This window comes from Notothenia rossii (genome assembly GCF_949606895.1).
Source record: "Notothenia rossii genome assembly, chromosome: 8".
Taxonomy (NCBI): domain Eukaryota; kingdom Metazoa; phylum Chordata; class Actinopteri; order Perciformes; family Nototheniidae; genus Notothenia; species Notothenia rossii.
Genome location: NC_136906.1, coordinates 47,309,807 through 47,329,353, shown reverse-complemented (window position 1 = coordinate 47,329,353; position 19,547 = coordinate 47,309,807). Strand labels below are relative to the sequence as shown.

General features: G+C 40.6%; 2 protein-coding genes and 1 long non-coding RNA gene across 8 annotated transcripts; all 3 read right to left on the bottom strand.

Annotated features, from left to right (window-relative positions):
- Positions 1-40: 40 nt before the first annotated feature.
- LOC307015865 (uncharacterized protein) lies at positions 41-3,521 on the bottom strand. Of its 3 annotated transcripts, XM_079644793.1 has the most exons (8): positions 3,354-3,521; positions 3,095-3,212; positions 2,927-3,018; positions 2,721-2,815; positions 2,271-2,387; positions 1,962-2,152; positions 1,565-1,716; positions 41-325 (listed from the first exon to the last, which is right to left on the bottom strand). In XM_079644793.1, the coding sequence occupies exons 4-7, from the start codon at positions 2,761-2,763 to the stop codon at positions 1,585-1,587; spliced, it is 483 nt and encodes a 160-aa protein (XP_079500919.1). In that variant the 5' UTR covers positions 2,764-2,815; positions 2,927-3,018; positions 3,095-3,212; positions 3,354-3,521; the 3' UTR covers positions 41-325; positions 1,565-1,584. The 3 variants fall into 3 exon arrangements, with proteins under 3 accessions (XP_079500919.1, XP_079500920.1, XP_079500921.1); XM_079644794.1 differs by lacking the exons at positions 41-325; positions 1,565-1,716 and having other exon boundaries at positions 2,000-2,152; XM_079644795.1 differs by lacking the exons at positions 41-325; positions 1,565-1,716; positions 1,962-2,152; positions 2,271-2,387 and having other exon boundaries at positions 2,790-2,810.
- Positions 3,522-7,752: 4,231 nt separating this feature from the next.
- On the bottom strand, positions 7,753-13,440 carry LOC307017259 (uncharacterized protein). 4 transcript variants are annotated; one of them, XR_013802097.1, is made up of 6 exons: positions 13,318-13,440; positions 12,317-12,784; positions 11,860-11,986; positions 11,522-11,602; positions 11,084-11,227; positions 7,753-7,821 (listed from the first exon to the last, which is right to left on the bottom strand). XR_013802097.1 is itself a non-coding variant. In XM_079646811.1 (6 exons), exons 2-6 carry the CDS (start codon positions 12,416-12,418, stop codon positions 7,779-7,781), a joined length of 561 nt encoding a protein of 186 aa, XP_079502937.1. In that variant the 5' UTR covers positions 12,419-12,784; positions 13,318-13,440; the 3' UTR covers positions 7,753-7,778. The 4 variants fall into 4 exon arrangements, 3 of the variants coding, with proteins under 3 accessions (XP_079502937.1, XP_079502938.1, XP_079502939.1); XM_079646811.1 differs by having other exon boundaries at positions 11,084-11,291; XM_079646812.1 differs by lacking the exon at positions 11,522-11,602 and having other exon boundaries at positions 11,084-11,291.
- A 1,047-nt stretch (positions 13,441-14,487) lies between these two features.
- LOC307016801 lies at positions 14,488-15,274 on the bottom strand. The gene is made up of 3 exons (XR_013801906.1): positions 15,146-15,274; positions 14,785-14,847; positions 14,488-14,686 (listed from the first exon to the last, which is right to left on the bottom strand). It is a non-coding gene; the product is annotated as an uncharacterized lncRNA (long non-coding RNA).
- Between the last annotated feature and the right edge of the window lie 4,273 nt (positions 15,275-19,547).

The following is a 19,547-nucleotide window of genomic DNA, read 5'->3' as shown; positions in this document are numbered from 1 at the left end:
AATCAAATTAGTCGTTTGTTGCGGCCATATTGTAGTTATCCCATGTAAAAATAAAACGTGTTATTCAGCAACCCTTGCAATTTGGGATTTTATTTTTGGTTGGTAGACCTCGGTTAGCTGGTCATTTCAAAAGTAGCTCACCAGCCAAAAAAGTGTGGGCACCCCTGGCTTAGGCCACTTTGACTTTCCTCTTCATGTTGAAGGAAACAAGCATCAGGACCTAAAGCAGTCTTGTACTGCTGCAGTACCACATGCAACCTCTCCAACGCCTCAGCATGCTTCCTTCTTAGGGTGCACCCAAGTCCTCCATTCCCCTTGTCTACATCTGAAAATACACAATATTGTTATATGGACATACTATAAAGTAAGATTGCTTCACGAGGCCAGAGCACTTCAATGGAGTATATTCTCTCCCATGTACATATAAAGATGATTGTCACTGTCAAGGGACTTCATTATGTAAATGGCCGGGTCGAGTGGGCAAAGGCCATTATACTCCATCCAATTTCTGTGACCAAGAATGATTTGGGCTGACTTTTTTTCCTTTAAAACTCATACTTTACAACAGGGGTCGGCAACCTTTTTGATATGAAGTGCCATTTAAAAAAAAAAATGTTATCAGCGTGCCAACGATAGAGAATTATCAACGGGGGGGGGGGGGGGGGGGGGGTGAGGAGCTTGACGCCCGTCAACTATGATGCCAAATTTAACAAACACATTTAAATAATTGGTTTAAAACGGCATAATAATAAGGACGATCGTCCGTTCTGTGATTCTCCAGAACACACAAGTTATGATATTAGGGTCATGCAGAGTGAGATGAGATCGCTGTCCCTTTAAGAGAGAGAGAGAGGGGTGCGGCTTGTGCATGTGTGTGTGTGAATGGTAGAGCGACAGTGAGGGAACGTGTATGTTTCTGGAAGTGAAACGGGAAAGCAGAAAAACAGAGGTCTGTGATGTATTTTGTGAAACAGAAGAACAGCTAAATAAATGCCAACGGCCTCCCAAGAAGAGCTCGCCTCTCTCCAGTCATTTAAGCTAAAGTGGGTTATTGAACCTGAAGCTTGTTTCTTCTGCCCTTCTCGACTACGGTCTTGGAGCCGACAGGAAAGTTCAACACCCACAGATGGCCAGTCCGCCCCTTTGTAGCATATTATTTAGATGAGAGATGAGCAGATCGCCACTGGGCTTTCAACTAAATAAACACAGCCACGCAAAAACTGCGTCATTTGTACAGCTCCTTATGGGTACTGCAATTAGTGAAGTGCTTTCCTCTCGTGGGAAACGATCAGCACTGCACCACGGAGGAAAGCGGCAGAAAGTCACCTGGAGTTAAAGAGAGCGGGGCTGCGTTGCGTGCATGGCTTCCTTCTGCAGGTAACGGGGAGACGCGCTCTGGCGGCGGTCTCGGTCAGATCCGAAAATTAATTTAAATATTTTGCACACTTATTCCACTTATTCCTAGTGTGCCACTGGTTACGGTGCCGCGTGCCAATGCTGGCACGCGTGCCAGGGTTGCCGACCCCTGCTTTACAAGGTAGGTTAAGTTTTGCTTTCAACTTACCTTCCTCAGCCACCTTATTTTTAGAGGAACTGCCATGTTCTGCAACCATGTGCAATGCTGCGCCATCTCCCACAATAGGATGCCTTTCTCCTCTTGCAGTCTCCGTGTAAGCATGACTTGATCAAGTATCTTTTTCTTGGCTGTAAAGTTAGCTAAAATCCAATCACAGTTATGTATATACATGAATCACATTTTCATTATAGCATAACAATAGGTTTAAAACTCCAAACATGTACTTTCAAAATAATCAAATGTATACACAATAAGAAAACTTAAGATATACCCTTAAACTAAATGAACGTTCTAACACTCTACATGATATGTGCATAACTCAGCAAGGTATACCTTCATATAACAGAACTTCAAATTAATTATTATGAAATATCTGAAAACTGACCCATGCCATGAACTTCCCATGGCCACAGCGCGGACATGATGCTCCTCCAGAGAGGGAATGCTCCACTGCAGCAACATCTATGCCTCTGGCAGAGTCGTGTACCAGCTGGTTGTACTTCAGTACCTCCTGATTAAGGCGCTTTTTGTCGTCTGCAAGCTTCCTTCGAAGTCGATGGCGGAGCTTGCTGCTGTCTGAAAAAGACATTAAGTAGTGGGATAGGGATATGTGACTAACTATATTTGCAAGTGCAAAAAATATATATAATTCAGTAGGTTGAATCTGCAACCTAAAACATTATATTGTTATAACCATTCTGTCGGTAAAGGGATTGCTTCCGCTGCCTCACACTTAGGTAAAGCCCATCAATGCTTTGCTGCAGTGCTGTTTGAAGGATGTCTTCAGAAGTACCCGATGTTTCTGATGTTCCTGTAGAAATAATATTGGCAGTAAAATGTACTGTTACACAACACGTAACGTTTTTGAGAAACAAAGTTGTGCAACATATTTAACACCTTTTAACACAAATTGATGGTACAACTATGGAAACTGGAACATATCAGAGATAAACATGGACACATAGTTGGCTTGCTATTGCTTGAAGATTATGTCTTTGTCTACTGAAATCCAGTGAGGGTCCCATTACGTGGCATGAAAAATCAGCCTTATTGCCTTAAAATTGGCTGCTCTTTAGGATCGAATCTGTAAATTCAAACAGTCATGGACAATGATATGTAGCTGGTGTTATCTCGTCGTGCTTACCAGATGCCCATTCCTTCACGTCGGAAATCCACGTCGACACCATGTCATAGTCGTTCCTCAAGACTTGCAGTCTCTTCCAGGAGCCTCTTACTAGTCTGATAAACAGTAGACGATGGACATTTATCAAGATTAAAACTTGCTATGATTAATAACAAGCCATGTGCAAATGACAAAGGACACAACAACACCTTTAATAGGAGGCTCACCTTCACATATCTTGTGGAAAGTGCCTGATGAAGGGAGTCACCTTTTTTCCTGTTCCATCCCATTGCATGCACTGTGAGCATGTCCAGTCGTGCTTTTGAAAGCAATAATGAGGTTATGATGTGTCATCTAAAAAAGTATGCAATAATAGGGCAAAACCTTCCACTCACCTGCTTTGGACATGTATTTTGTTGTCAGGGCACAACGGGACAGGTAGCTGTTGACCTGCTCCACCTCTTCCCCAGCGGTCATCCCTGCTCCCTCCTGGTTCTTCCCACTCCATATAATCTGATGGTAAAAGGTTGCTGGAATTGTTGTGCAAAGAGGCTACATACTACTATACTAAACAGTATAGCTTAGATATTTACTACTTCAGTATTATAAATATAAAAAATATAAATGTACGTGATACAAAAATATTTCACATACCTCGCATTTGGTAGCATGGGCTCGAGCATGCATTACACTGAGGAATGGCTTCATGGTGGTCAGCTCCTGGAGAGCAGGAAGGACACTTGCAGCTTTCTCCATGTACAGCCAGTACTTGCAAGCCACATCCATGGCGAAGAACTTGGCTTTGGCTGGCATGAGTTCCTTTTGAAGGCGAATATCTCCCCCCTGTACATATTTAAGGCCTTCAAAAGAAACCCATGGCGACATACAGCCACCTCCATCCCTTCTTCATCCAGCTTCGAAGCCCTCCTTGACGTCTCCCTCGCTGCTGTCCACTGGGAGTCCCCACATGTGCCTCTTCCCTGGGTCTAAGACACACATTACATCATGACAAATCAGTTAAAAGCAATGGAATCACGATCTACACCATTTGTTCTAATTATCTGATTTTGGAGTAGATGGTAACGAGAAGTAGCTGAATTTGAAGAAAGTCAGGGTCGGATATACATGGCTATTTTTGTGATATACCTATAGGGTAAAATGACGAATAAAAACTTGCATTTTTCAGTGATCTCTGTATTTTGTCGACAAATGCAGCCACCGCGCTGTCTTCTGCTACAAAGAGCCCATTAAAAAAGGCGCTGCCATCAGAACTGAGGAAAAAAAGATTAGCAAATATATCCATGAAATATAAACGGTAATCAAAAAAGTTAAATAACAACATTGTAAAAACAGCACCTTCCACTTCGCCGAAAGCGATACAGCTTCCTGTTTCCATCGGCAGAAACAGCTAACATCTCCGGCGTGCAGGCAGGGCAGATGAAAGGAGCACCACAGCAGAGTTGGTCTTCCTCATACGAGGCATAGGAGAACTCCAAAAAGCTACGCTGCAGTGCATCTCCGTTGACAGGTCCAGACTGGAAGATAATTACATATATTGCTGTGATTTTGTCTATTTACGGAAATGTTATAATGTATAATATGGTAAAGAATATTTACACTCACTCTTCCTCCACACTTTGTGCGATGCTCCAGCAGCTTTGCAAAGGCCTGTCTGGAGAATCCCGGAGAGATGACCTTGAGCTCTTCAAAGGAGCTCAGGAGGTCCAAGGTGTAAAGTGTGGAAATACTGACCGAAGCTGGCCAGTATTCACTCTTAAGGAGGACTTTCAAGTCGGGGGTCCACTGCTGCTGGCAAGTTTGACAGACATATAGTGGCAGATGCAAGTTATAACGCCCTTGGAAGAAGTAAATAAACATAATTAAGACACATTTTACAACAGTTCCATCTACAAATAGTCAAAGATGAACATATATTACATGAAGGTTTTACTCCAAGTGGAAGCACAATGCCTCAGCCCACAACAGTAAACATATAACAACAATTCAATAGAAATTCAAATATATATATATATTAGTGGTGGGCCGTTATCGGCGTTAACGTGCTGCGTTAACGTGAGACTCTTGTCGGCGATAAAAAAAAATATCGCCGTTAATCTATTCTCAAAGTTGGGTTGGGAGCTGGGTCTATACTACGCAAGCTATGATGACTTTCACCTTGATAATTTAGCGCGGATGTATACCTAGCCGAATTGCACTGTAGGGGGCGAGATCGAGTCTTTGACCTGTGTTTCTTCTACTGTCTATGGATCTGACCCCGGTCAAATCAGCCACATTAAACGTGACATGCTAACATGGATACAGCAGGTATGAAGCCGCCGGGTTTGATTCAGGGGAAATTTATTTTTAAGAAGCTTCCCGATGGAAACCTCGACAAAAATAAGGTTGTTTGCACCTTGTGCAATGCGGAATTAGTTTACTGTCGGAGTTCATCCAGTCTCAAGTACCACCTAAACGCAAAGCATCCCTTAGCTAATGCGGAAGATGTCGGGCCAAACACTGATGTAGCGCGGGGGAAGACTCTTCGTCAAACAACTATGTTTGAGTGCAACCGAGGCAAGCCCGTCAGCACAGCTCTATCAGCCAAGCTAACTAGTCTCCTCGCTCAGTGGATTGCCACCAGCTGCCGGCCCATTAGCGTGGTTGAAGATGACGGGCTCGAGCTTGTTCTCCAGGCGGCCACAGGTGACCCATCTTACAAACTACCTGCGAGGCGAACTATCATGAGGAGAATACATGACCAGCACGCAGAAGAGAAAGCTACGAAAGTTGAGAAGATGGTAGAGGCGAGGTCTGTAGCACTGACTGGGGACCATTGGACGTCCGTTAACAACGACAACTACCTCGGTGTTACAGTACACCTCATCGATGCTAGCTGGGAACTTCACTCCTTCGCTTTAGGTATGCTACGTTATGTCATTTTAAATTACATAATTTAATTTCGTAGCCTTTTAATTACCACCACGTTATGTTTGCTTCTTGATAATTGTTAGTTGTTTACTACTAGTAGTGAAATTATTCTAATTTACTTTGTCTGTCCGTTAGGTGTGATGAAAACAGAGGAGCGTCACTTTGCAGAAGCGTGTGCAAGGCAGTTCCTCGACGTCGCTAATCAGTGGGGGATAACTGACAAAATAAGCACTATTGGAACAGATAGCGCTCCTAATATGGTGGCAGCAGGGAGGATACTTCCATTCGAGCACTTGCCCTGTGTTGCGCATGTTGTACAGAGAGCTATTGTAATGTCACTTCGGGAAGGTGGTTTTGATGGCCACTGGCCAAGCCGTAAAGTGGTCGGACATTTCAAACACAGTCCGGCCAACTCAGACGAGCTAAATGTCCAACAATCCTCCCTTGGACAAGTTAAGGAGTCACTCGTGCAAGATGTTCCAACACGTTGGAATTCCACTCTTGAGATGATAAAGCGCGTGAGGCGCAACAGAGACGCACTGCACACAACGCTGTCGCTGCAGAAGCACAACCTGGCCCTCCCAACAAATGCGGATTATGAGAAGTTGGCAAAGCTAGAGAAACTGCTGGAGCCATGCAGGTATGGTCTACAAAGATAGTGTGTTCATGAATTGGCATACAAGTTTTTAAATGTCACTTTGTATGTAAGAAACACCTGCCCTTAAATGTGTAATCTGAGTTAAATTAATCTGTCACTAATCATTTTTTGCTGTGTGTGTGTCTGTCTGTCTGTCTGTCTGTCTGTCTGTCTGTCTGTCTGTCTGTCTGTCTGTCTGTCTGTCTGTCTGTCTGTCTGTCTGTCTGTAGGTACATCACTGAGCTCCTTGGTGGAGATAAGTATGTATCCTGCTCTGTGGTTCTACCTGCCCTGTGCCACCTCCAGCACGCGATGAACATCTCAGATGATGATCCTGCCTATATTGTGCGATTCAAGGCTGCCTTCATCAAGGACCTCAACCAGCGGAGGGAGAAAATAAACCTGGAATGGCTTAAGGTATGTCAGAGTGACCAGAAGATAACTACATTGTATGACCATAATAGACTGTAAAGCCAGATGAATAAGTCATGAAGAAATATGGAGGTTGGATTTGGAAAGTGACATTTTCATCAATCAATAATTATTATTTGTTATTCATCAAAGGTGGCGACTGCTCTAGATCCACGATTTAAGGACCTCAAGTGCTTGCCCAGAGCAGAGAGGGAGCCAGTGTGGGCAAAGCTAAGTGCGTTGATGAAGGGAGAAGAACCTGCTCTGCAGCCACTCAGGGAGGAGAACCCTGAGCTACCCAAGAAGAAAACAGCCCTGCTACTGATGGGATCCGACTCAGAATCAGATGAGGAGACACCAGAAGATAGTACAGTGGAGAGGTACAAGGTAGAGCCCAGTGCCAGTCTAGATCAGTGTCCACTGAAGTGGTGGTCGGAGCACACGGCTGTCTATGGTAAGATGGCCCAAATTGCCCGTAAATACTTGGGGACTCCTGCCACAACTGTCCCATGCGAGAGACTTTTTTCTTTAGCAGGCCATATTGTGCAGAAGAGGAGAGCTTGTTTGTCACCAGAAAATGTGAACAAACTGGTCTGCCTGAGTGACTGGTGGAAGAAGGAGAAATAGAGCTTTGACTGACACCAAGCTACTGACTGTAAACAGTTCATTACAACCTGTTATATAGGCCTACTGTTCAACTAAAAATAAACAGTTAATAAACACAAGTACATCTCATTGTCATTGATTTATTTTCATCACCAATTATCATAGAACAGCTTTCTCAAGCAGTTTGTGATGCATTTTGGAAACTGGAGATGAGCCCCTGGTCTAATGCACCACCTGGCTTGAGAAACCCGTTCTCAAAGACTTACTTTTAGTCATTATTTGGGTAGCACACATATTCTGAATGCCTTCGGCAGAATTCAAATGAGCCATTTTAATCTAGATTAATCTAGATTAATTCCAAGAATACAGTGAGATTAATCTAGATTAAAAAAATTAATCTATGCCCACCACTAATATATATATATATATATATTTGTTTACCATTGATGGCAAATAAAATCACTGGTTTGCCTGGTACCACAGTGAAGTTTGTGCCTTTACAGGAGCAGTTGGGTGCCTTCACAGTTGGCAATATGCAAGCTGTCAAAAAAAAAAGAAAAGCACTAATTACCATTATATGCTGGCCGAAGAGACATGTGAACATCAAAATACAAGTTTGAGAGAGCATACCTTGGTCATGGGTTTCATATCCACCTTCCACTCTAACAACACACGTTGTTGGACTAATTGGTTTTTAAAAAAAAACATTCATTAAACTGTCCCTGTTGTGGAGTGGCTGGTTCTTGTGATGAAGTACATCACAGTCTCCACAGAACCACTCCTCGGGGAGACACTCTACACCAGGGGTGCCCACACTTTTTTGGCTGGTGAGCTACTTTTGAAATGACCAGCTAACCGAGGTCTACCAACCAAAAATAAAATCCCAAATTGCAAGGGTTGCTGAATAACACGTTTTATTTTTACATGGGATAACTACAATATGGCCGCAACAAACGACTAATTTGATTATCGATTAATCTATAGATTAATGAAACGATTAATCGACTATTCGGACTACTACTGTGTGCCTTGCACAATTTCTCAAACGCTCTTATTTAGCCATCAACTTTTAGATTTAGTTTGAGGTTGTTTTAGGCATGTGGAAACTAACGATGAAGACAATAAAGATGAATACTTGATTCAAAAATACATATATTATTAAATTAACTAAACAAATTGTGTACAAAATTAACATTGCTTTTTATTTGAATTAAATAAATAATATTTCACATCAAAAGAAACAACAATGTTTTAACAAATCTTATTAAATAATCTGATGACAGAACTGGAAACAGAATAGCTGAAACTTTAACAAAATAAATAACTCAGTTACCTCTAATCATTAACCCATGTTTGTATCATGTAGTTAACTCTGTGTGTTGCTGCTAGCATACATAACACCTTACGTGGTAACGTTACTCGTGGATGGGGCTACAGAGCTACTAGAAAGACAGTGGAACCCGGTGCATTCCTCCGTCTGGATGTGGTGCACTTTTGCTAAATGTTTAGACAAATTGCTCGTGTTACCGCCCTTACATGCTACATTGTCCACCTCAAGACGGGTAACATGTAACCACACCTTGGAGCGCTTCTCTCCACCATCTCCGCCGTGTGTTGCTGCATGTAGCAGATGCGTGTGTGTAAACTGCCCCGCCTCCTTGCAAACAGACGGGGAAGAGAGAGATCTCTTCTGGATTGGAAAGATAGAAAATACACCGACCATAGACGCATTTGTTTGTCTTTTTGCATGTTAGAAACGAGTTGGCGACACTAAGACTAAGAGATAATGTTTGTGTAGCAATAATACATGACCTTTCTCTTTCTCAACTCGCTACTGTTGGAGATTTGGAGGATGTTTAAAACCAACCTCGTCTCCGCGTGTCGTTTGATAAGCTGGGTAAATTCGTAAAAAGGAAGGGATTAAGAAACACCAGAATGCAAGTGAAACAATAATCTTGTTTTAATGATACAAGGTAACAATACAAATACAAAGGAATCACGAAGCACTCTGCAGAGTACTCCGGGCTCAGGTTCTACCACCGTGTGAGACAGGTCTCAGGAACGGCCGGTGAAAAACAAGAGCGCGAACCAAAGGAAAACAGTCTTTCATACTAAAACACAGGAGGAGGAGGTGTACGTGCTTTCCCCCAGAGGTCATCTTATTGGCAGAGACCAACACATGGCCTGTCGCACCCAATCAGTGCGACACAGCAGCTTGTAGCCAGCACACACACATCCCGTTTATGGCCCTTTGTCCCTGAGTCCATCTTCCCCCCTTCAGGTTACCACACACAAGTTAAAAGTATGTTTTAATATATAGTTTTTACAGTTGGCTACATATGTACGTAATACATGTTAATTACTTTCATATCAATAATAACGAGGAACACATTACCTATGCTCTTAAGCAGTATTAGAGATGCTTTTCAAATAGTCAAACTTCACACAGGCCCAATATAGAGAACACACTCATTTGTCCTACAGCCTTTCCATTTGTTTGAGCTATCGTTCACATCTTTACTTCAAATAAAAGGTTTCACATTGCATATTTCCAGCTTCCTTTACACATACTGTTATTATTAATACAAAGTAATTAACCAAACACGTCTATTTAAAACAAGTAGATTTCCCTGATAATTGACATGCTGAAACTCTTCGGAATGTGTCCCCTCCCCCAGCTCTCTCGTCCCTGTCATAAAAGCTGCTTCCATTTCATATAGAATAAGAAAACATGTTTAAGCTAATTTCTCCACAATGTTTGTAGCCATTTAGTACCCGCACATGAAAGAATAAGAACAGAGGTATAGTTGACCAGTAATCATGTAGCACATATATTTACTGCAATGAAAACACACACACATTTGCTCCAAGCATGTGTAACGCACACCCTTCTTTTACGAGGGAAACATTCCAGCGTCTTGGCACTATCCCCAAATAAGGGTGTCCCCTGCTCACATCTCTCTCTAAACACAAGGACTTCACCTCAATATATTGGGGGAGGGAAAAGATACTTTGTCCCTTCTAATTTAACACACATGAATATATATAAGGTGACATTAAAAGGAATATACCAGATTGAACTTTCCTGCCATACCACGTTACTTTAATACTTAAAATAATTCAAATAATCCTTCACTACTCGGAGGGAAGTCGCTGTCATATGCCTTGTGAACACTCCGATAATGCCTCTCCACGTTACCTTTCTTTGGCAGAGCGACGCTTGCTTTACAAATAAGGCAAATAACCTTTGAATGTGACATCACAAAAAAAGATTCTCCCTCCCATTCTGTGTGGAAGTGGTATGTCTTTAGCTTTTTGCTCGTTCCCGCACTCATTTTGTTGTTTGTCTCTCCCGGCACTTGACTGATTTTGTATCGCTTTGCATTCTGGGTTAACAGACTGGAAAGCAATAGGTCGCTTTTTCTGTCAATCAAGTCAACTCCTGAATTAAGTGGCAGGGAGGCCAAGGGAGGAGGGATCAAAACCTGTTTTGTCTATTTTAACGGAGCTGGATTTTTTTAAATGTATGAATGACTCGCGATCTACCAGCATTGCCCCCGCGGTCGACCGGTCGACCGCGGTCGACGTACTGGGCACCTCTGCTCTACACCTTGGGAGGAAATACAAAATTATTCTAATATCCTAGAATTACTTTCATTTTCATGTGGGTTTTCTCTAGGTATCCAGTTTTCTAACATCCCAAAAGTCATGCATGTTAGCTGAAATAGCAGGGCACTGAGCATTAATCCTGAAAAATTACAATTAGGTAAAGTAATTTAAATAAAGGTAAATGTTATCTCACCTAATAACAGCCGGCTCGTGGCAGAGGCCACACAGGGGATGACCAACAGCCTCTTTTTCTAGAAGGCATTGTAGGTGGTGTGGTCTCGCTTCTTTCCAGCACTCTGAGGCTTTCTGGTGCCGAAAAGACCAGGATGAGGCAGAGCTTCTTTGAGGCTCAGGAGGAGGACATGAGGAAAGAATGTCAGAGAGTCTCTCCATATTATTTTCTGTGAACAGAATGGGAAACTTTTACTGTAAATGACTATATTTAAGATGAACACTAAAAATCAAGGATCATTTCTTTGCTCAGTATGGAACTGGCCAATATCTTTACTGAATTACATTCCTCGTTCGAGTCCTGAACTGTCAGTTGTGTATAAGGTTATTTTCTCTCACTAACACAATTTATTTAAAAATTGATTTTAGTTTTAAACTTAAAGCCATTTTTGTGATTTACCAAATTCGTGTTGTGCTGAAGGTTCAGTACGCAGAACCTCCACACTGGAAGACTGGAAGCCCTCAGTCGGGGGGGATGTGACTGTAAAACACCACACAGAGGGTTAACAACAGATAACTGATGATTTGTATTATCTACCTATTTTTTAAAAGCTTGTGAAATTAAATAAAGCATAGTTCTTATGACACCACAGTGGGAATGTCTCCGACTGTAGTGTCCCTATGCGTTTATATATTGGAATTATTGTAGACCCTCAACAAGCAATTACTGTGTTTTTTTAATTTTCCAACCATTTACTTAGTAAATTCATAAAAATGTAAAATAATTGGGATTTCAACCTGTAGCTGAGCCTTGGCGTCGCCCTCCACGCCTCCCTCTCGGCTTGCCACGTCCTACACAGCCCCTTTTAGGGGACTGTAAAGTGTCTGCTACAGAGCGTGTCCGTTTCCTCTCCTCAGCTGCTTTCTGTGACCAAGTAACGACTCATGTAAGGTTGATGTTGCTGATAAACTGATACCATATGACAGTGGACAAATAAAAGTAAATTCATTCACTTGAAGAACATTTTTGCTTCAAGTTTTTCCTACCATATACAACTAATGAAGTAAAACAAGTTGAACAAGCTTTATTTAGTAAGCCTCTGCCCCCCATGTTGTAATGATGAACCGTTTTGCAAAGGCCCTATACATTGATCCAAAATCCAGTTACTCTTGGCCTGTTCAGCATTTTTTGGATAACAGATAGTGCCAAATTCAAGTGGGAAATGAATGAGGTCATATGGGTTAAAACACCAACCTTAGCTTCAGCTAGCATGTGTTCATGCTTCAGCTCAAGAGCCATGCGTTTCCCTTCTTTGGATGTGGGATTATTGGGGTCTGGGTTGTGTTTTGTTGCCATTGCAACACAGCCAGCCAGCCAGCCGGCCAGCCAGCCAGCCAGCCAGCCAGCCAGCCAGCCAGCCAGCCAGCCAGCCAGCCAGCCAGACAGACAGACAGACAGACAGACAGACAGACAGACAGACAGACAGACACAACAGATATGCAACAGCTGCTGTATGAGACAAACAGAGATAGAGAGACAGATTCTAAGATTGAGATGGATAGATGAAGAAATAGATAATGAATGATAGAAAAAGATAGAGACAATAACTATAAGAAAGGTAGGTAGATAGACAGAGAGATAGGTTGAGTTTGGCTCTTAAAAGTGCCGTTGGTTTTATGATGGTGTAGATCAGTGTATGGGTTTGTGGTGTGGGTACGGGAGCTGCAGGAGAGAACAGAAAAAGTGAATTATGTAGTGAAACTAGTTTTTTTAAATGCACATTGTGACGGTTTGACTACTTTAGACAGACTGAGTTCATTTACGTGTTTCCTGTTTCATACGCGTAACAAACACATGGACGTGGACTATGCCCCTCCCCCCCAAACATATATTAAAATGTCGGCCAGCGTTAGTACTGTCATGTGTAAAACAAAAGCGATTAAGATAACGTATAACTCACACTTTAACACCGACGTATGTAGCCGTAATTAAGACAAATATTTTTCACACACCACTTATGAGCTGATATAAATGTAGCTAAACTAGTTTAAGCTTATGTTGAACGTGAGCTAGCTAGCTAGCCGCCCACAAGAATAATTTCACATTAATGTTGCTTTGCTGATTATGGCGAAAGCATTTCTCAGACTTAGAACAGTTCAGTATGTATGATGAACCATGCGAGTAAAGGCTTAAAAAAAAGCCCCAATTATTAAATCTAAGCAAAACATGTATCAGACTTTAGTGACCCAACTTACTTTGTCAGAGGATGGATCGCAATGCCGGTGGCAGCGTCTTTGGCCAATAGGTGGTGCTCTGAATGATGTAATATCCTGTACCGATTATACAATAAAATATTAATACATTTCCTATATTTTGACACGATAACTCTTTAATAACCTAAGTAGCCTACGGACAAAAACAAAAAAGTATATATTGCCTTATAAAATGCAGAAAAGTTTAAACATCTAACATGATAATAATAAATAAAAAATAATGATATCTTAAACCAAAATAAATAAAATGGAAAATTAACCGACAACAACAATTTAACATAAATAAAAGAAGGATTAAATAAAGGATAAATTTGACTCAATGTTGTGTAAAGTACCCGTTATGGTTAAAAAAAATATTTTTTTATTTTTATTTTTTGAAAATAATACAGCTTCCAGCTTCCCGAGACAGGAAGAGGAGACACGAACAATTCTTCCACTTGAAATGCGTTCAAAAAGTGTCAGAGAGATGTTTAATCGGTTCATTTAAATTGGGGATTATGGGTAGTTTAGTGTCTTCGGCCATCCTAAACTCGATGATGCTCGAAATGTCCCTTATAGGCCTACGTCTGTTTCCGGTTATTTTTATTTTGAAATCCAGTTCCTGAAGGACGGCAAAAAAGCCAGAGATTATAGAATTAAACAAATAAATAAAACAAGGATAATTGTGTGTTATTGTTGACTAAATAACAGTGTGTTATTTTGAAAAGAATAACAAATTAAAAGGAAAAATGAGCCCCATTAATTTTCCTCACAGACAGCAACAAAAGTCAGAAATGATACGATTTTAAATAAAAGCAATAATCATGGCTTGATATTGAGTAAGAACATGTTTTTATGAACTACACAGCTTCCGGTCTTCCTATAACACGTAATGCCGTGAGACTACTAAAAGAAATACATTGCTTTTAAAATCGTGCTGTGTAACACGAAAAAAAAGGGGAAAGACTACCAATAGAAATACATTGCTTTTAAAATCGTGCTGTGCAACACGAAAAAAAGGGGAAAATCGTTTTGGTGAACACGAATCAATAGATTAAAAATCATGTTGGTGAACACGAAAGGCCGTGAGACTGGGTTGAGATATCACACTCTGCACAAAACCACTCTGATGACATACATTCCTCACAACGGATGACAGCTTCATCCAGGAGAAAGTGTTGGCAGGTCATCTTGACGATATTCTTAGTTATTAATAAGTTGTCAACGTTCTGTGGCCTCGCCTGTTGCCAACACTGTTGAAACTCTTTTTGCCTTTGAGTCCAAGATGACAATGGTGGCACATCGCCAACATCTTGCTCCTTAATGGTCTCAGAGTCCCGTAGAAGGTCTTCAAGTCTCTGCATATTAAAATCTTTAAATACAGAAATATAAATACATACCATGAGGAAAACATTTCATATGAAACATACCTTATCTAGAAAAAGTCTTCAAAAGTAGCTTTTTTCTTACCAGGATCTTGGTAGCTTAGACATGGTGTTGTTATGGTGGAACTACTGCATGGAGGAGTACCATCTGTTTGGGGGGGAAATTATTCAAACCCATTAAACAGATTATTTTAACTAATTATCAGATTTAAAGAAATGTTACATAAACACCAACCTTCAGCAAACATGAAAAATATCAAAGCTCAATGTATTTTTTTTGCATTATCATGTCATTTACATCCGCTTATTGGCTTTAGTCCTTAGTCCTCTGACAAAATCGATGTGCTAATATATAGAAATATGAAGTATCAACAGCATTATTAAACCAGTGGCTACTTTAAATCACATATACTGACCTTGATTAAATTCATAAAATGTAGACTAACCATTAGAAGAACTTTTTTTCCTTCGTTTGCTGCTGGCCACATGTTGCCCATCTTGGTCTCTCTTCCACCAGGTCACTTTTGGACGTGGTTCGTCTTCTTTTTGCGTCTTCTTTTTGCGTCTCCTTGTTGAGTCTCCTTGTTGAGTTTCTTTATGGACATGGAATGTAATGAAACACAGAGGGAGAAAAAATGGGCATGAACTAACTGGATTTAAATAATGACACTTTGGGTATAAAAAAAACAAGAAACTTGCCTGTGTGTCCTCAACATATGCATCCCCAAGCAGAAGAAGAGCTTCTAGTTTGTTTGTTGTTTCAGTTTCTTTCGACATTGTGCTGAAACAAAAAAAGAAGGCGTTAGTTAGATCATAGATGTAGCTGTAATTTAAACTAGCCTAATATTAAGTGAATTAAAGTTTAGACCAACATCAGCATTATGAGGGAAAGGTATGATTAAAATGTTTTGGTATAGGGCATTGACGTTATTCTATTAGCAATGGAGGAACAAGAGTATGTAGATCTCCTTTGAAACCCCACCCCTGGTTTTAACAATAATTCAGTTATTATGAATTCCTAATGTATAACATATAATCTTCAGATGCATGTTTTTTGGTAACCTGTACCTGCTAATGCGTTTTTTACTTTTGGTTAATGCACAGAATATACTGGATCATGTATCGGCTAGCGGCTAGTAATGTCCAGTGTTGGGCAAGTTACTTCCAAAATGTAATAGATTACTTATTACTTATTACTCTCTTTTGAAAGTAATAAGTTACATTACAATATTACTGTCTCTGAATTGTAATGAGTTACACTACTTTAGTTACTTTTTAGTTACTTTCACCAAAATAACCGCAAAAGAATAACTAGGTATTTTAAATGCTAAAATGTAGTTTAGTGCAGCTCATTATGCATCCATGTGGTATAGCATAACAACTGTATAGGCCCTTAAGGCTACTAACAACTTGTATTACACGGCTTAGTTGAATACTCGATTCTGATTGTAAATTCTTAACATGTGACACGTTGTTAATACAGCAGTACAGACCGCTGTCAAGGACTATAATGAAGGTTAACATATTGTAAATCAAGGCAAATATTATTTAAACCATGCTCATGGTTTGAAATGGCAAACATTGAAAGGCAAAAGCATTATTAAAACCATGTAGCCTACTACATCATCACCTTGGTCCCATCATATACGCTGGGAAGAGAATATTTACTGTGCTTGAAAACTGGTATCACATCATCATGTGAGGTTGACTTTGTGACCTGGAGAACATTTCAGCTGCAACATCAGCTCGTTGATAATAAGCTTGGGATATGAGATATTTTTGTAGCCATTCGTGGTGAAGGCATCTGTGCTATTGTATGCATTATTTTTGACCCAACATTTCTACAGGCATGTCAGAATATGGTACTATTTTCAAATGAATATTCTAGCCATTGTCTATTTTTATACCACAAGCTGCAAAATGACCGCCTTACCCCACTGTACAGGCGGGTAGTTGTTTAGATATACCTGGCACCTGCGGGCCGCAGAGGGGCGGCGTAGTTTCGGGCGACGAAGACTGCTGCTCCGGGGCTGGCGAGTCAGGCGGGAGTAAGCTAGTGTCCAAAACGGAGGGTAACGTGATGTCCGCATCTGACCTGTTGCTACTGTCTGCAGTAGATGCAGTGTTGCTGGCGTTTAGTGATGGTTGCTTTAACCATTTTCGTATAAATGATTATCCACAGATCAGATGTGTGTCACTGCTGTGGAAGCACTTTGGAAATGATGCACGCGCAGCGGAGCAGGTCACGCGCACCTGACACAATTTGTTGTTTGTATTTTTCGCTACGTTCTCTTTTTTGAATGGTTGCATAACGTTCAACTTCCCCAAAGATCTCGACGCGAAGCCTGAAGGGTAAACACCAGGTTTACTAATCTACCCGCACAATTTGTCCGGTGTCGGAATGTCTCGCTATGTTAGTACATTCTTAAAAAACAAAACACCATTTAATTTCGGGTTAAAATGTGTTGTAACTGCGTTACTGAGCATTGTAACGGGTAATATATTACCCACATTTCATTAGTAATGCATTACATTACTTCGTTACAGCAAAAAGTAATATATTACTGTAACTCCGTTACTTTCGTAACGCGTTACACCCAACACTGGTAATGTCTGTTTAAATATCAACGGGACAAATATCTGAGCAGATCTCAGATCGGCTCGAAGAGTGAATTTAAGCTTTAAAACCCAAAATACTGTCAAGAAACTGAAGAAGCCCCATTATATTTACAACATGATCAACTATGTTACTATCGATTGATTTTAAACTGCAACAGCTCCGTAAAACGACAGACATTAGCTAAGGCTAACTCAATGATGCTAACTGAGCAGTTCACGGTTTAACTAGCAAAGAATTCGCACACGTAAGCTTGTATGTCGACACATGGTGGTGTGTAAAGTGATGCAAAAGCTGAAACCATTTTAAAAAACACTGTAAATGTCTTTATTACATTACAGAAAACGGGTTTACCTCGAGGAACTTCGTGTCAAGGAGGGTTCAATGTCATGGCAAATCGCCTTCTCGAATTGAACTGCACTGCGTCCAGTGGACCTTTAACGAAACGTGTTATGTGGGAAAAACCATATCCCAGCGTGCATTGCGGCTACAACATCCAAATCATCAAGCTTGAACCGGGCCTACGTCTGTTTCCGGTGACTTTATTTAGAAAATCAGTTCCTGACGGACGGCTAAAAAGCCCAATATTATATAGTTAAACGAATAAATAAAAACAAGGATAATAGTGTGTTATTGTTGAGTAAATAACAGTGTGTTATTTAGAAAAGGATAACAAATTCGAAGGAAAAAAAGATTAAAAACAATACAGATTTCAGTATTTTGAGGCTCCGAGCCCCATTTATTTTCCTCACGGACGGCAAAAAAAGTCAGACATTATACGATTACAAATAAAATCAATAATCGTGGCTTGATATTGAGTAATAACATGTTTTTATGGACCACACAGCTTCCGGTCTTCTCAGACACGACCGTATCCATGCGTCTCATATGCACGCAAAACTCGGACTCAGAACTCAATGGGAATAGTTGGCGTATGATAGGCACGCAAAATCGGACTTTAGCGTATCTCTTGCACGCATTTTCCAATGTGTAAAGTCGTGTCATTTTTACGCAGACTGAAGAGAGTGGGTTGGTTAATTCACAACTGCTCTGCTGCCGCAACCACAAGGCTTCACTTGGACTCCGTCCCGAGGAAGGTAAGTGCTGTTTTACATCTCAAACTATATTTTCTGTCATTATAAAGTTAATGTGTTTATTTTCGCTAAGAAGAACTTAGCAAGTTTAACTAGCTGCTGAATTGAATGCTTGCCCTAGACGTGTTGAACATGGACATGATTTAGGCTAATGCAAATTAACTTTAGTCGTCATATCTGTTTCTTTTGTGTTTGCTGAAAATGTTGTTTGTTGTTCTTTCAACACCGACAATGCCTTTTCCTTTGCATTAAATGTTAGACTGAACGGTGTTAAATATGTTCTTTATTCTCGCGTCCAGGAGAGAAGCTTTAAAATGAGACTAAATGGAGTCTCTGAGAAGATTCAAATAGGATACTTTAATTAAGAAGGCGCGGTAGTGTTACAGACAGAATATTGTTCAGGCAGAAAACAGCTGTGATCTGGCTCTCATGAGCAAGAGAAGAGAGCGAATCCCTCGTCCGGTGCTGCTATATACTGTATATCCTCTGCTGGCTCCTCCCCGCCAGCCGGCTCGCCTCGTCTCTAATGTCCGTTGTTGCATTTAAACAGAGGATTGGTACTTTTCACATTCAATATATGCTTAACCCGCCTTTTCTCCTCATATTCTCTTTCATCACTTTTCATGTAACACATTCTAAACGCTGTAATCAATACTCCAAAATATACAGAAAATACTTCACGGCTGGTTTGGTTTCCGGATGTTGTCACATGCTACTCTCTCCTGTAAACACTAATGTATTCAAATAAACTCTACTTTAATTTAATATTCAGCATGGTAGTATCTCGACATCTATAGTTGTAGTGTTAAATCAGTAGGTTTCGGTTTTCACCACACCATGTCATTTCGCTACTCAATTCACCTCTTTAGGAAATCGTATATTAGCCACATGCTAAATGCTAACCGTAGATGAAGGATTTTCAGAATAAAAGCTTAACTGCTTGTGCACAAGAATTTCTGGTTTTTCAGTATAAAAGAGCATTTAACTTGACAGTATGTTTAAACTACATTATACCATCAAAAAATTGATTTTAAATTTCTAACAACGGCTACGAAGGTACCGGACGAGTCCCGCGACCTACATTGAGGGAATATGGACGAGGTGACGTACTTTCCCGGAGATTTTTGTTGAGGTAAC